The sequence below is a fragment of the Sphaerodactylus townsendi genome, linkage group LG05 (assembly GCF_021028975.2).
Source record: "Sphaerodactylus townsendi isolate TG3544 linkage group LG05, MPM_Stown_v2.3, whole genome shotgun sequence".
In the NCBI taxonomy this organism is placed as follows: Eukaryota; Metazoa; Chordata; class Lepidosauria; order Squamata; family Sphaerodactylidae; genus Sphaerodactylus; species Sphaerodactylus townsendi.
In genome coordinates this window covers 113,123,882-113,137,657 of record NC_059429.1, presented here as the reverse complement: position 1 = coordinate 113,137,657, position 13,776 = coordinate 113,123,882, and the positions used below count along the sequence as shown (strand labels likewise).

The 13,776-nt window shown below is 41.2% G+C and overlaps 1 protein-coding gene across 1 annotated transcript in view; it reads left to right on the top strand.

The window, feature by feature from the left end:
• Nucleotides 1-13,776, top strand: part of PREX1 (phosphatidylinositol-3,4,5-trisphosphate dependent Rac exchange factor 1) — a 266,216-nt gene that overhangs the window by 148,798 nt on the left and 103,642 nt on the right. Inside the window, exons 6-9 of the mRNA XM_048496371.1 lie at nucleotides 349-510; nucleotides 4,044-4,177; nucleotides 8,853-8,968; nucleotides 9,845-9,994. Of these exons, the coding sequence (XP_048352328.1) occupies nucleotides 349-510; nucleotides 4,044-4,177; nucleotides 8,853-8,968; nucleotides 9,845-9,994 (562 nt within the window). The remainder of the gene's footprint in view (nucleotides 1-348; nucleotides 511-4,043; nucleotides 4,178-8,852; nucleotides 8,969-9,844; nucleotides 9,995-13,776) is intronic.

The following is a 13,776-nucleotide window of genomic DNA, read 5'->3' as shown; positions in this document are numbered from 1 at the left end:
AGCAGGTGGGGGAACATGTGGAAACAGGAAGTCAGCAGGAGAGGGTCCCACAAAAATCCCTGCACCCTGGCAGCTGTCCCACTTCAAGGTATGCTGATGCTAGCCCAGTCAGCCAATAATGTGTCTATACCTTGTGATACTCAGCAGCACCTTCCTGCCTGAATACCTCCCTGTCAAGGACTGTGTTTGACAGTGGAGACCAGACAAACCCAAAGCACTCTCTACAGTTTTATATTAAGCAGATGTAGGTCATGTGAATTGGCCCCTGAACCCAGATCGTCATGGTGGGAAGGTAATGAAGAGAGCTGTAACTTAAATGTATTCTTTGTTTTGTCCTTTCTTTTCTAGGAATTAGCTAAGAGGACGCCCACTAAACATCCGGATTATCAAGCTGTCCAGAATGCACTGCAGGCAATGAAGACGGTTTGTACCAACATCAATGAGACCAAGAGGCAGATGGAGAAGCTGGAAGCTCTCGAGCAGCTGCAGTCTCACATTGAAGGATGGGAGGTATGGATGGTGGTACGTGGTCCAATAAGGGTTCCTTCTAAAGTTGCAAGTCTGTCCTTGATGAATTCCCAGTGTAATTCTAATCAGGCTCATCTAAGTCCACTGAAGTCTGTGTAGCATTGCTCAGGAAGTAATTTCCTTCAAATGGGATTGACTTCTGAGTAGACATGTGCAGGGTTATGCTATTTTGAAGGTGTGGGAAGAGGCTAACATAGACATCTACACATTGTGCAGTTCTTTTTGGGATTACAAGTAGCCTTGGAGATTCGGATGAAACAAATACCAGATTTTCCCGAATCTGGGCATATTTGGGTGAACATTGGCTGAATATGTCCTGCCTGAATATGAATGAATCCGAATGCAAGGTATGCGGGCTTTTAGGAGGGTATTTTTTGGTGTTTTTTCACATTTCATTCTGCAGGGGCGCATTTTTAAGCTAGCGGCACCAAAATTGTAGGTTATCCTCCGGAGACTGTCCTGATGATACCACCCAAGCTTCAATTTAAATCTGGCCCCCTCCGACAGGGCCAAGAATCAGATACTACTTAATGATTGCTGCCCTGAACGGACTGAAGATGTAGTAAAGTTTTTAGTGCGGGCTTTGTTAAAACATTAGTCACTTTGACTTTGATCTTATTTTGGTTATTCCTGTTTTTAAAAAATTAACTTATGCCTAAAAAAAGGTGATTGATTGATTGAAATTCGATCTTTGTTAAATGCTTAAAATAAACAAAAGAACTGTCTCTTTTCCAATTTATACTTTTTAAATGTCTGATCACCTGGAGATTATTTTTATTCACCTCCTGTGATCAGTTGAGCAGTTATTTAATAGCCTGGCTAAAAGGAAAAGGAAATAATAGGTGATCTATGGGATAGCTGCTATTAATAGATTCTCCAGAGCTTGGTATATTTGGGGATTTTGCATCTGTAGATTAGTAGGCGGAAGCACAGAGAGTGAGAGAGTGAAGGATGGTACATTTTTATTCTACTATCTGGAACTATAGTTGTTAAATGATTTCACTGACATACTGGTGTTGCAAGAGCTTTGGGACTGACTGTTAAACTATCCAGGCTGATCGTTGCCAGCTGTGGAGATTCCTTTGCTGCAGCCATCTTTCAGGAGATCATGTAAACTTCCGCCTGTTCAGACTATTGGGCATGTTCCATGACTGCCGCTGTTGTTTTGTTTTAGACTTGCTCATTTTTCCTCTCTTAAGGATGTTCTTGGCGTTCCTCTGGGGCCACGTGAGCAGCTATGATCCCCAGCTGCGTGTGTGTTTTTGAATAGCCGGTTCAGCAAACAGAGCCTAAATATAACGTTCAGGGTAGCAAAAGCCTCAGATGCAGTTGACGAGCCAGTCAGAGAGTTTGTTATGTTTCGGCGCTTGAAGGGGTGGGGCAGTTTTTGAACTCAGGAGCCCCAGTGGCCACTTTGCCAATACATCCTTGGGCTGTGTGTGTGTGTTGGGGGTAGTGATGTTCTGTAAAAACAGTGGTCTAACCCCCTGACTGCACTCCTGCAACCAATGAAGTCATCCATGCTTCAACTTATTTCAGGATCGCACCCCCATTTTACCAGTTATTCCAGGGAAAATTTAATCAATGCAATGCAGAAGAAATGTGTTTTTCAAGCAAATGTAAGTTCTAGCCAGCATAGGTATTGTCTTTCCATTACAAACACAGGAAATGTGATGACTAATTTAAGCACTGCATGACAGTATGCCCATAGTCTGTTGGGATGTTGTCTTTAATGTTTGTAGTATAAATGTAAACACAAGACAAATGATTCTATTTTTCCATTAACAAACTGGTTCAGCAAAAGGAATAATCTCAACCTACGTTATGAGTCCTCTATTGCTGTTATTACCATGTCCATCTTTATGACCCACCCTCCATCCCATGGATGGCTGTCCCCTCCACATTACAAAAGGATCATTGGTTCCTTTTGTAAAAAAGTCAACTACCCTCACCCACTTTCTTCCTTTACTTCTTAGCAAACATAGCGGACTATGCCATGTCTCCTGTATTAATTTCAGCAGAGTTCCTGTCCCCATATTAAGAAAAGAAGTGGCTTGTTTTAAACAGGATTGAGGTCCAAGGATGTCCCCATTGTTAATACTTTGGATACCTAAGTGGGAAATGAGCAATTTGCTTCCTGATCTTTTAATCTTAGAGCATTGCTTTCTCTAGTTTGCCTGATTCCTTAGATCATTTTATTAGGCAGGCCACCACCACTATGTAGGTGTCTGGGGGTTTGTTTTTGTGACACACTTATGTGTGTGCGATAAGGAAAGTGGTGGCCAGGGCTGAAATGCCATAGCCTTCAGGAACATTTTGTTTTGTAGGAGTATCGAGGACAATACCTGCTGCAAGCATAGAGTTCAGTGGTGGCTGTGAGGAGATTATCTTGCCAAAAAGGTCTGCCTGGCATCAACGTTTATGATCTAGCCACACTAAGACATTTTTATTTCACTAAACTTTTGATTGGAGGGGTGGTAGCTCAGTGTTAGTGCAGTCCCAGGTCCAACCTCAGTCTAGTATCTCTAGTTTACAGATAGTAGGTAAACTGTCAAGCAGATGACATGAAAGTCATCTGCCTGAAATACAGCAGAGTTGCTGCCATTCTGAGTAGGCAATACTGATCTTGATGGACCAATAATCTGACTTAGAAAAAGCAGTTTCATGTGTTGATTTTGCAGCTTAGTTAGCATTTGTCAATGTTTGCTAGTCTTCATTGTTCAGATCAGCTCTTCTTTTGTTTAGCTTAGTGCTGGGCATTTAAATGTTTATATTTGATGGGTTGACTCTAAATCTTGCTTTCTACTTTTGGGAGGTCTTTTGGAAGAAGGGAGCAATTTTTCATGCAGCTCCCCCTTTCCACTTCAACTCTCATACCATGCCCAGTAAAATACCTGGGGTCCCTGGCCTCTAGGCCAGCATTGAAGGATGGGGTGGCCTACAACAGAATTTCAGAGGTGTGAAAATCTCATGCCACAAGTTCTGTTCCACATGCGGCACTTTGGATCCTCCCTCTTTTCATAGAACGGGCTGTATTTTTATATACTGTCTTGTTTTCAGATAAGAAGGTTATTATTAAAAAATGCCCACGTAATGGCAGCTCTCACATGGTGTGATTTAAAGCAATACAGCATAACCTAAATTTTTATGGTGCATTTCTCCTTCATCAATTAATCATTTGAATATCTTAATCAGGTACTGTTATTACTGTTATTTTTGAGTTGATGTAACAGCCATAATTCTGACATGCAAATTAGCCCCCAGACCTGCTGTAACAACTTTCTTAAACTAGGAGAACATTTAGTTTGGAAATCAGTAATAAACAAAACACAAAAAGTCCGGTGTGTGGGGGAGGAGGAGGAGATTTTGGATGTATTGTAAGGATTTCACCTTGCAATCAAAGCACCCTTCTGCGAGATGGAGGTGGTGAGCATAAATATCAGCAGTACATGGAAATTCTTGATTGCAACTTTAATTAGAGGGAAGGTTAAGCAAACTGTCATTCTGTGCTCTAGGGATCCAACTTGACAGACATCTGTACCCAACTCCTGCTCCAGGGTACCTTGTTAAAAATCTCGGCAGGAAACATCCAGGAGAGAACGTTCTTCCTCTTTGATAACCTGCTGGTCTACTGCAAGCGGAAATCCAGGTGAGCCCCCTTGTTTGTGTCACTTTGGAGATTCTTACCATTTTCCTGTCTGGATGATTAGTGCAGATTGCGTAGACCTCGGTTTGTTTACTTTTACAGTGCTATATATAGTCCATGCTCAACAAATTGGGAAGAACTGATCTCCATAGTGTTTGGAGCTGCACTGGCGTCTTCTCCTCCTACCCACCAGCTAGAAGGCTGAGCAATATTTGCTGCAGCTCACCAAGGAGATGGTGCTCAGCCAGTACAGAAAGAAAGGACTATTAAAACTCTTAGTTTCTCTATTGACAATGTCCACACTTTACAGGGTTCTCACGCTGTGGTGTAAATGGGAGGAAACAAAAATTCTCTGAGTTCCTTTTAGTGTAACTAAAGAAATATGAAATAGACGAGAGGAATCTTTTGCACAGCACCACTGAGGAGGCTTCGCAGAATGCTGCTAGAATGACAGGAACTGATGAGTTGCAGAGCAAAAGTGATCATGAATCCCGGCCCTGTGCTGAGCCATCCGTTTCCCAGCTGCGGACCTTCTCAGAACAGGTGGCTCAGGCAGGAGCAATTGGAGTCTGGGCACGTCGCCAAGAGTAATTTGGAGGCTTTTTCAAGCTTGGTGTGAGAGAATGCAGGGGATTCCTGAGAATACCTCGGGCAAAGCAAGTGACTGTGAAAAGGAGAAGGATGCTACTATACGCAGTATTGAGGAGGCAAGAAAAGAGGGTCATTTGGCCATCTGCAGCTTTTAATTCTTACTGGCTTTTCCTTTTTCTTTTTACCCTCCAGCAAATAAGTACTTTTCTTATCTTTTGAGAGAATCAGGAGATATTGAGATTTTATCTCTGATGCTTCACTAGCGAAGCCTTGGAAGCAATATGGAAAGAACGTCACTGATTATTATCTGGTCAATTTCCATATTTATTTTTTCCATTTCTCAAATTTGGCCATTTTAAAATGCCAGGCGTTTTGTATTGTCACCTTCCTGCATACATCCTACATCCCATTCTGTATGCAAACCCTCGTCTACTTGAAATCATTATTGAACCCTTTCTAGCTTTCTTCATTCTTCTCTTGCCTTTTCCCCCTCTCTTCCTCCTCCCTTTTTGAGTCTTTCTTGTTCCGCTTGTAGTTGGGATTAATACAACCCCTCCCTTTCTGCAGGTTTCCGGGAACACCAAGTTTTAGGAAACAAAGTGTTCTACTGCCTTTTGAGAAAGTTGTCTTATGTGTTCAGAGCAGGCACTAGTGAGCGAGTTTGCTGTAGTTTGGCTTGGATTTGGACAAGGCAGCTCCGACACTTTGTGTTCCCCAAAGGATCTGTGTTTATATTTCCTTAATAACTGCAGCAAGAACTGTCCAAATCATCAGGATCTGATTTTCTTTTTTTAAAAAAACAGAGGATTCTAAGAAATCTGAAGTTTATCTAAATATATATTCACCACATCCAAAGTTCACACACCGTTGACACACCTATTTGTACAGGTGTGCTAATTAACACATCTACCTAGGCAAGTGTGCCCATGCTAGACACAATTAGATCGTGCACATAGTTAGAGTTGCCAGCTAAGTGACAGTGAGCAATGGTGGTTGGGAGGCAGTGCGTCCCTTGCTATATTTTGAGTCCTGGCAACTCTACACATAGCATTTGCAGTAAAACATGACTGCATGTATACATGTGGGCTGCATACAGATGTGGCCTCTGGCTTGTCTGCTTTAGTTACCAATTGTCATGAATATATGTATATGTGTATGTGTGTGTGTGTATACACACACACACACATACATACATACATACATACATACATACATACATATCATCTATCATCTATCATCTATCATCTATCTCTATCTCATCTATCTCTATATCTCTATATCTCTATATCTCTATATCTATATCTATATCTATATCTATCTATCTATCTATCTATCTATCTATCTATCTATCTATCTATCTATCTATCTATCTATCTATCTATCTATCTATATCTATATCTATCTATCTATCTATCTATCTCTATCTATCTATCTATCTATCTATCTATCTATCTATCTATCTATCTATCTATCTATCTATCTATCTATCTATCTATCTATCTATCTATCTATCTATATCTATATCTATATCTATATCTATATCTATATCTATATCTATATATATATAGATAGATAGATATAGATATAGATATAGATATAGATATAGATAGATAGATAGATAGATAGATAGATAGATAGATAGATAGATAGATAGATAGATAGATATTTGCTATATTCACTGTTGTTTCCTGTCTTGGGTGATATTGGGAGAAAGCCAGGATACAGAAATATTCTAAATAAATACTCATCACAAATATTTGTGTATGCTCCCTTTATTCTGTGGTGTGACTCTTTTAAGAGCTAATCGCTTCAACATTTGGAAATGAGAAAGCGTGCATTACTGCTTTTTGTGAGCATTGAAAGGTTGACCTTCAAGTCACTGTACTGCAAAGAAGTTCAAAAGGAGGTTAGAAAGAGAAGCTGTTGAGAGTTCATTAGCGAAGAGAATAGGATGTCCTTACCTCTGAATTAATCACTGCTCTGCTTTCCTCTGTGCTCTTGACTTCAACTACATTAGGATTCTCATTTTTGATTATGGAACATGCTGTGATTAAAGAAGCTTTCCCTTTCATGTCCCTGGGTCCCAGTTATGGTTTATAGATGGTTTATAGATTCTCATTGTAAAGCCCGCAAATTGGTCACTTGACCTCTGTCCTTGTTCTACATGCTGCCAAAATTATAGGAGTCAGACAGCTTTATTCTGTAAAAAAGTCAGGCAGTATCTTTGGGAGAATCATTCTGTCTGGACCGATTTCCATCTTAAAGATGCTGAGAGAGCCCCTCAGGTTACTGGAGCTTAGGAAGCAAAACACTCTGATACTAGCTCAGAACTGTCAGCATGGCAAAGTTTCTATTGACATGTGGCCCAACAGGGGCTGCATGCTTAATAAGGGAATCGATGCATTTGTAATTAAATAGTTGCATACCCACAAAGAGCTAAATATAGCTTTTGTTGGCATGCTGAAGGCTTTCGTGGAGCAGACTGATTGTTCCTCACGTCAGCTAGATTTAAAATAAGAGATGTAGTACCACTTGCTTTTCTTCGGAGGTTGTGTTGGTGACATTGGACTGTTCTTTTTTAAAGAATTTTTTTAATGAGTTTAGTAATGAGTCCTCACTTGTTAGCAAACCAAGTTAACCCTCAAACAGAATTTCTCAGAATGGTAAAGGCTGTAAAACTAAAAACACTAAAATGTATATGCACATCTTTTAAAAATATATATGATATTTATTACCATTCTCAATGCAGAAGAGGGTTGTGTGGGAGAAGGGGTGGAGAAATTCTAGTAACACCTAAGGCACAATGAGACCTATAGTTTCTGCTCTCCTCAGGGAGCCAGCACTGGGAGTAAACAGCTCTCCTGCAAGCTTATGATATAATATGCTAAGTTTCTTGCTACTGATAAAATATTTCTATGATAAGGAAGCTCTGTTTGTGATAGAATTTCACCCAGCTTATTGTACGATAGCTTCAGCTCTCCCAAGAAACATACTGATAATAAAGGAAGCAGCCGTGAGTTGATATTTAGATCATGTCTGTTCAGATGCTTAGATGCTTAGTTGTGCATTGTTTTTACATGAATCCCACCTCATAATTGGGATAAATGACCTCCAGGTTTGGATGGAGGTTTCCTGGGATTATAGCTGATCTCCAGGAGACAATGAACAGTTCACCTAGAGAAAATGGCTGCTTTAAAATGGTGATCCCCAGCCCTCAACTGAAGGTTGGTGGCCCTCGTTTCCCAGGAGCAAATGGCTGCTTTGGAGTGAGGTGTCTATGGCACTATATCCTGCATAGGTCCCTCCCCTCCCCAAACTCCACCTTCCCCAGGCACCGTCCCTCAGGTCTATGTTCCAAAAGATAAAGAGTAAACTAGGGCTGCTAAATTTAAAAAAAAAACCCTGCTTCCTAACGAAAATATATATGGCATTCTACCCTGCTGAGGCCCCTTTCCTCCCCAAATTTTGTCCTCCTCAGATTTCACCCCAAAATTTCCAGGAATTTCCCAACCAGGAGCTAGTCAATGCATCCTCCTTCAAATGCCAAAATAGGCCAGAAAAGCGCCCTTCCCCTCTCCCTGCCTTTTACTCATAAAAACTGTGATCTGGAATGCTGTGGTTGCCTAGCAACAGCCACTGAGGGAATCCATTGCTTAAAGCTACATGCATTCCTTTGATCTTTTCTGTTTTTTTAACCCACCCCCTGGTTTTGTTTTGTTTTTTAAAAAATCAGGTTTTTCTGCAAACCTGAGGCCCTTGTCCAGTTTGTAGAAAAATCTGTCTTGCCCGTTTATGGCTCCAGTCGCCAGATTTAAGTATCCAAAGATTGGCCGATTTTGCTATTAGAATATAAGATACATTTCAAATAAGCACAGGTTGACGTGGGGTGGTGGTTCGGTGGCAAAATCCTTTCTGTCATAAAGCAAGGTAGGGGTGGGTAAATTTGAGGATGTCCACTTTCAGTGGTTAGTCATACAGCGGGGGAGAACAAAAAGAGGTTGGGGAAAAGGTCGTAACAAAAATGCATGTTTTTGTTTAAATAGTAGTAAAAAAGTCATTTGGAGAACCACTTTTTTTCTCATTGCAGAGTTGCTGGGAAAAAGACATCTAAACGTACCAAGTCAATCAACGGATCCCTCTATATCTTCAGGGGCCGAATAAATACAGAAGTCATGGAGGTTGAGAATGTGGAAGATGGGACTGGTAAAAGATATTTAAACACACTTTTCTTAATGGAATTATGTTTTTTATTGGCTAAGATAACCCTGCATCCTAGCCTCTACAGTTGAGAATCATGAATCCAAATGTGCTTATAATGAAGGGATTTTTGTGGGGTCCTTTGTTTGTTAGCTGGTTTGAAACCTTGTGTAGGATCTTTCTAATAGACTGCCTTTTAAAAAGTTGCTGTGCAGATTTGACATCTTCTCTCAAATCTCAGTGAGAAAAGTAGACTATAAACATTAATGTAAATATAAATAAATAAAATCTGCTACATTTCATGTGTCACGATTTTCCTTTACAGTTGTGAATGGGTAAGACAGGGGGAATGGACTTCATGCAACTCTTAGATTATCACTAAAATGTCATCTATGATCTTTGGGACGGGAGGGTTGCTTTCTGTAGATGATGGGGAACCCAAGATGACATCATCCTAGATGTTCCTGGTCAGAAATAAGTTTTGTTAGAGGACCACTTTGAAGAGGGAGTGGAATCCAGCATGTCAGTAACCTCACTACCATTTCCCCTAGTAGGTGGTTGCCAAGTCTCAAACCACATCTGGCCATCTGTCAGGACTGCTTTTATTGTGTGTTCCTGCATGGCAGGGGGTTGAACTTGATGATCCTTTGGATCTCTTTCAACTCTATGGCCCCTTCTGCACACGCAGAATAATGCGTTTTCAAACCACTTTCACAACTGTTTGCAAGCGGATTTTGCTATTCCGCGCAGCTTCAAAGAGCATTGAAAGCAGTTTGAAAGTGCATTATTCTGCATGTGCGGAATGAGCCTATGATTCTATGATTCACAGCCACTGTTTCACAAAGTCCTTACTCCTCTTGCTTTCTCTTGGAACTTTTGCAGCAGATTACCACAGCAACAATTACACTGTGACAAATGGCTGGAAGATACACAACACTGCCAAAAACAAATGGTTTGTCTGTATGGCCAAGACGGCGGAGGACAAACAGAAGTGGCTGGATGCTATAATCAAGGAACGGGAGCAGAGAGAGTGTAAGTTTGTGACTTGTATTTTTTTAAAAAAAATGTGCTGAATGAATAAGGAGAATAAGTGGTTGTGTGCTCTTTTGTGGATGTGGTCTTATCCATCTGAGAAAGGAAGAAAGATCATTTCTAAAAGTCTCTCTGGGTCCTGTGATATCTTTTTAATGCACCATGGTTGAAAAATTGTACTTTTTCCACTTTATTGCTTGGAAATGTCAGTGCTCAAGAAGTACTGTGGTTACAGGCATCACACTACCACTTCCTGTAATACTTTAGAACTTGTTTTTATATAATGAATTTGCAAGGCTCACGTTTATAAACAGAATTGTTGAGGAGAAGATCCAGCCTTCACCTTTTCACCACAAGCTTACACGGGTCCCAAGGAGAGAAATTGCATCTTTCTGGAATATAGATGACAAATAAAACATCTGTGGGAACAAGCAGAGATAGATCAAGAGCAGTATCACTTTCTTTCCTTTCAGATGTCAGAGGAATATCTGCCTTTAAATCCAAACAGTTGTTGCAATTAAAATTATAATTACCTCTAAGCAATTCTTTCTCACTTGAGCAACCATACCAAACAAGCAGAGTGCAAGGTGCCCTGGGGGAGAGGTGGTCTTGCCAGTATGCTTGTCCTAGATTGTCAGGGTCTTAGGAAAAGAGACTTTTCTAATGTTTTTTTACTGGAGAAACTGAGACTTAAGGGGGTACCTTTTGCATACAAAGCACTCACTCTATCACTGAGCCACAAGCCTGCCCCCAATTCAGTCTGCCCTGACAATTATTGCAAAACTGGGAATGCAACATGTAAAGATTCTGAAATGTTAATTTTCCCCTGCAAGTCTGGTGAAGAGCTTAGAATTGGGGAACTCTATTCTGGTGAACTGGGTTTGTTTCCCCACTCCTACACATGAAGCCTGTTGGGGTGACCTTAGTTCTCTCAGAACAACACATTGGATTTACCATGAAGGTGTCTTCTCTTCAATGGGGTGAAGTCAGCCAGGCTGGATAGCTCACACCTCCAGCAATGCAGGCACATTTGTATAGTGTCTCCTGGACTCTAGGGGGCTGGCTTCTCCAGTCATCCCAAAGCCCTAGACCCCTAATACTTCCCTATAGCTCACATTTTATTATTTCCAACACCCTTTTGGGTGGGATCTGAATGACTTCACCCCACTGAAGAGAAGCCATCTTCATGGTAAGTACGATGTGTTGTTCTCCTTCAGTGGGGCTTCAGTCATCTTGGCTGGTTATATACCCAAGGTAGAACTCAGGGTGGGAAAAAAGGGGGAAAGAGCAGTAGATGATTGTCCAGTCCTTGTGGTTCTAATGCACCATCTGAAATAGGACTCCTCTCCCCACAGAGACCTTGCCAACAATAATACAATGGCTGCATCAGGGCAAGACTGGCATACAGCATAATCAGATTTCATAAATCTCAAGGGCCCTTCTTTATACTGGTGGCCCTTAAGCTGTTTAAAGCCAAATCAGTACCCCAGTTAGTTTATGGCTTCTTTTAGACCCTCCATCTTCCTTATTTGGTTCACTTAAGAGAATCCAGACCAAATTTCTTTGGACTTTGTTACAAGTACTCAACTGTATGCCAAACATGTGAATCAGACTTGAAACTGGATGATCAGAGTTGAGGCCAAGATTTGCATTATATCAGTCTTTGAATGGCTATCTGGCAGCCTTAACCCCCAAGGGCTATTCCCGCTAATTCTCCAAGATAATTTCCAGTTGAGCTGGCACAGGGGTGCTCTAAGCTCCTTACAAAGGTTAGGTCTTTTTCCTCAAACCCTTTTAAATCTTGGACTTGAGCAAGCAAGAACAGTAGTCAAACAGGGAGTATTTGATATAGAGAGACAATTGGATATTTTGTCTTCTCCTGGCTATATCTCTCCATATGACTTGAGATTTACTGTACCCCTGGCAGCCCACTTGTTCTTTCTGGAATCTAGTAAGGCAAGTAGGGTGTTTACACTGGCCAAGTGGCCAGTAGCAATATTTTGCCATCTGCTGTATTGGTGGGGAAATTTGCAAAAGTTCCCTATGAACAGAGGGTGTGTGCTTGCTCACAAAGAGAGATTGAGTCAATTGAGCATATATTTTTCAACTACATCCTCCATTACAACATTTAAAAAGAAACTATAGGTCCTTTATTGGACAGATTACCTGGAACATCAAACACAACCAAACTAGATTTTCTTCTTTTGATCACAAACTCTCAAAGATTGCATACTGGTGCTCAGTTTTCACACAGCTCTGTAAATCCAGAAAAACTTGGGAGGGCTCTTGATATTGAGAAGTTAAGATTTGATGGATGGATGGATGGATGGATGGATGGATGGATGGATGGATGGATGGATGGATGGATGGATGGATGGATGGATGGATGGATGGATGGATGGATGGATGGATGGATGGATGGATGGATGGATGGATGGATGGATGGATGGATGGATGGATGGATGGATGGATGGATAGATGGATGGATGGATGGATGGATGGATGGATGGATGGATGGAGTTCATGTTGCCAGTTGTGAGTATGTTTGTCTTAGGCTAGGCTTTTAGCTGACTCTTGTAGATATATTTATTGATCCTATAAAAGGGATGCATCTCTGCAACATTGTTTTAAAACTGCTTTGTTACTCTAATTGTTGACCGTATTAATAAATGATGATAATAACCTCGACAGCAATCTCTAGTCCCGACTGTAATGCTTCACCCACATGGAGAAGGGCATCTTTGTCCCCTCTCTGTTGATTTCCTCAACTGGAGCCCCTGCTGAGAAGGCTGCAAATGTTGCCACTGCTCTAGTATAGTAGCCTGTCATGCAAAATGGCACTTCTAGACCCTGAATCTCACACCCTTTATGTGTTCTGAGCTTAGCCCAGCCGGCAGTGGAGACAGTTGAGGCCTTCTTCCTATGATACTTGGTTCCTGCAAGATCAGCAATATGTCAGAAGGACACAAGGCCTCTGTTTTTACCACGCAGACCTTCAAAGCCCCTTGGATACCTGACTCATGTCGGACTGTTTATTTTGGGCGTCTTGTTCTTTAAGCAAATAGTTGCAGGGTTGCCTAAATTTTGTTTTAAAAAATAACTGCTTTTTGAGTTTTCTTGGAACTTTGTAAAGTATCCAAGAGATGTATTGTCGAAAGCCTGGCTCCCAGTACTTAAAGAATGGACTGATGACCCCACCCGCAATACAATGCACTGAACCACACCTTTGCATAGCATGTTCCACCCAAACACTTAATGATTGGTTCCCCACCCTGAGACATGGACAATATACCCCACTAAACTTTCCCTTCTCACTTAGACACAGTGTGAAACAGGCTTTTCTCTGTGATACACCTCTGAAGATGCCAGCCACAGATGCAGGTGAAACGTTAGGAACAAAATCCACCAGACCACAGCCACACAGCCCAGAAAACCCACCAGAACCAACTATCCAAGAGATAGCCAAGAGTGCATATGTTCAGTAAGGAGCTGAAATTGCTGAACAAACAAAAGAGGAATAAATTTGATCAAACAGAGAAAGAGCATATTTCAGACAGCGATGGATTGTGTTAGATAGTTAACTGTTAGCACTTCTTGCCTATTATCAGTAACTGTTCATTTACATTTTTTTAAATGAAAAGGGACACCCCCCCCCACCCCCACCCCCGGTCACGTATTGCTGGTGCTGACATTTTCAGTTTATGGACGCAAACACAATCCACTTCCCCCTTCTACAGTCAGTACAAGGGATAGTGTAATGATAAAGGAAACGGACTATAGAA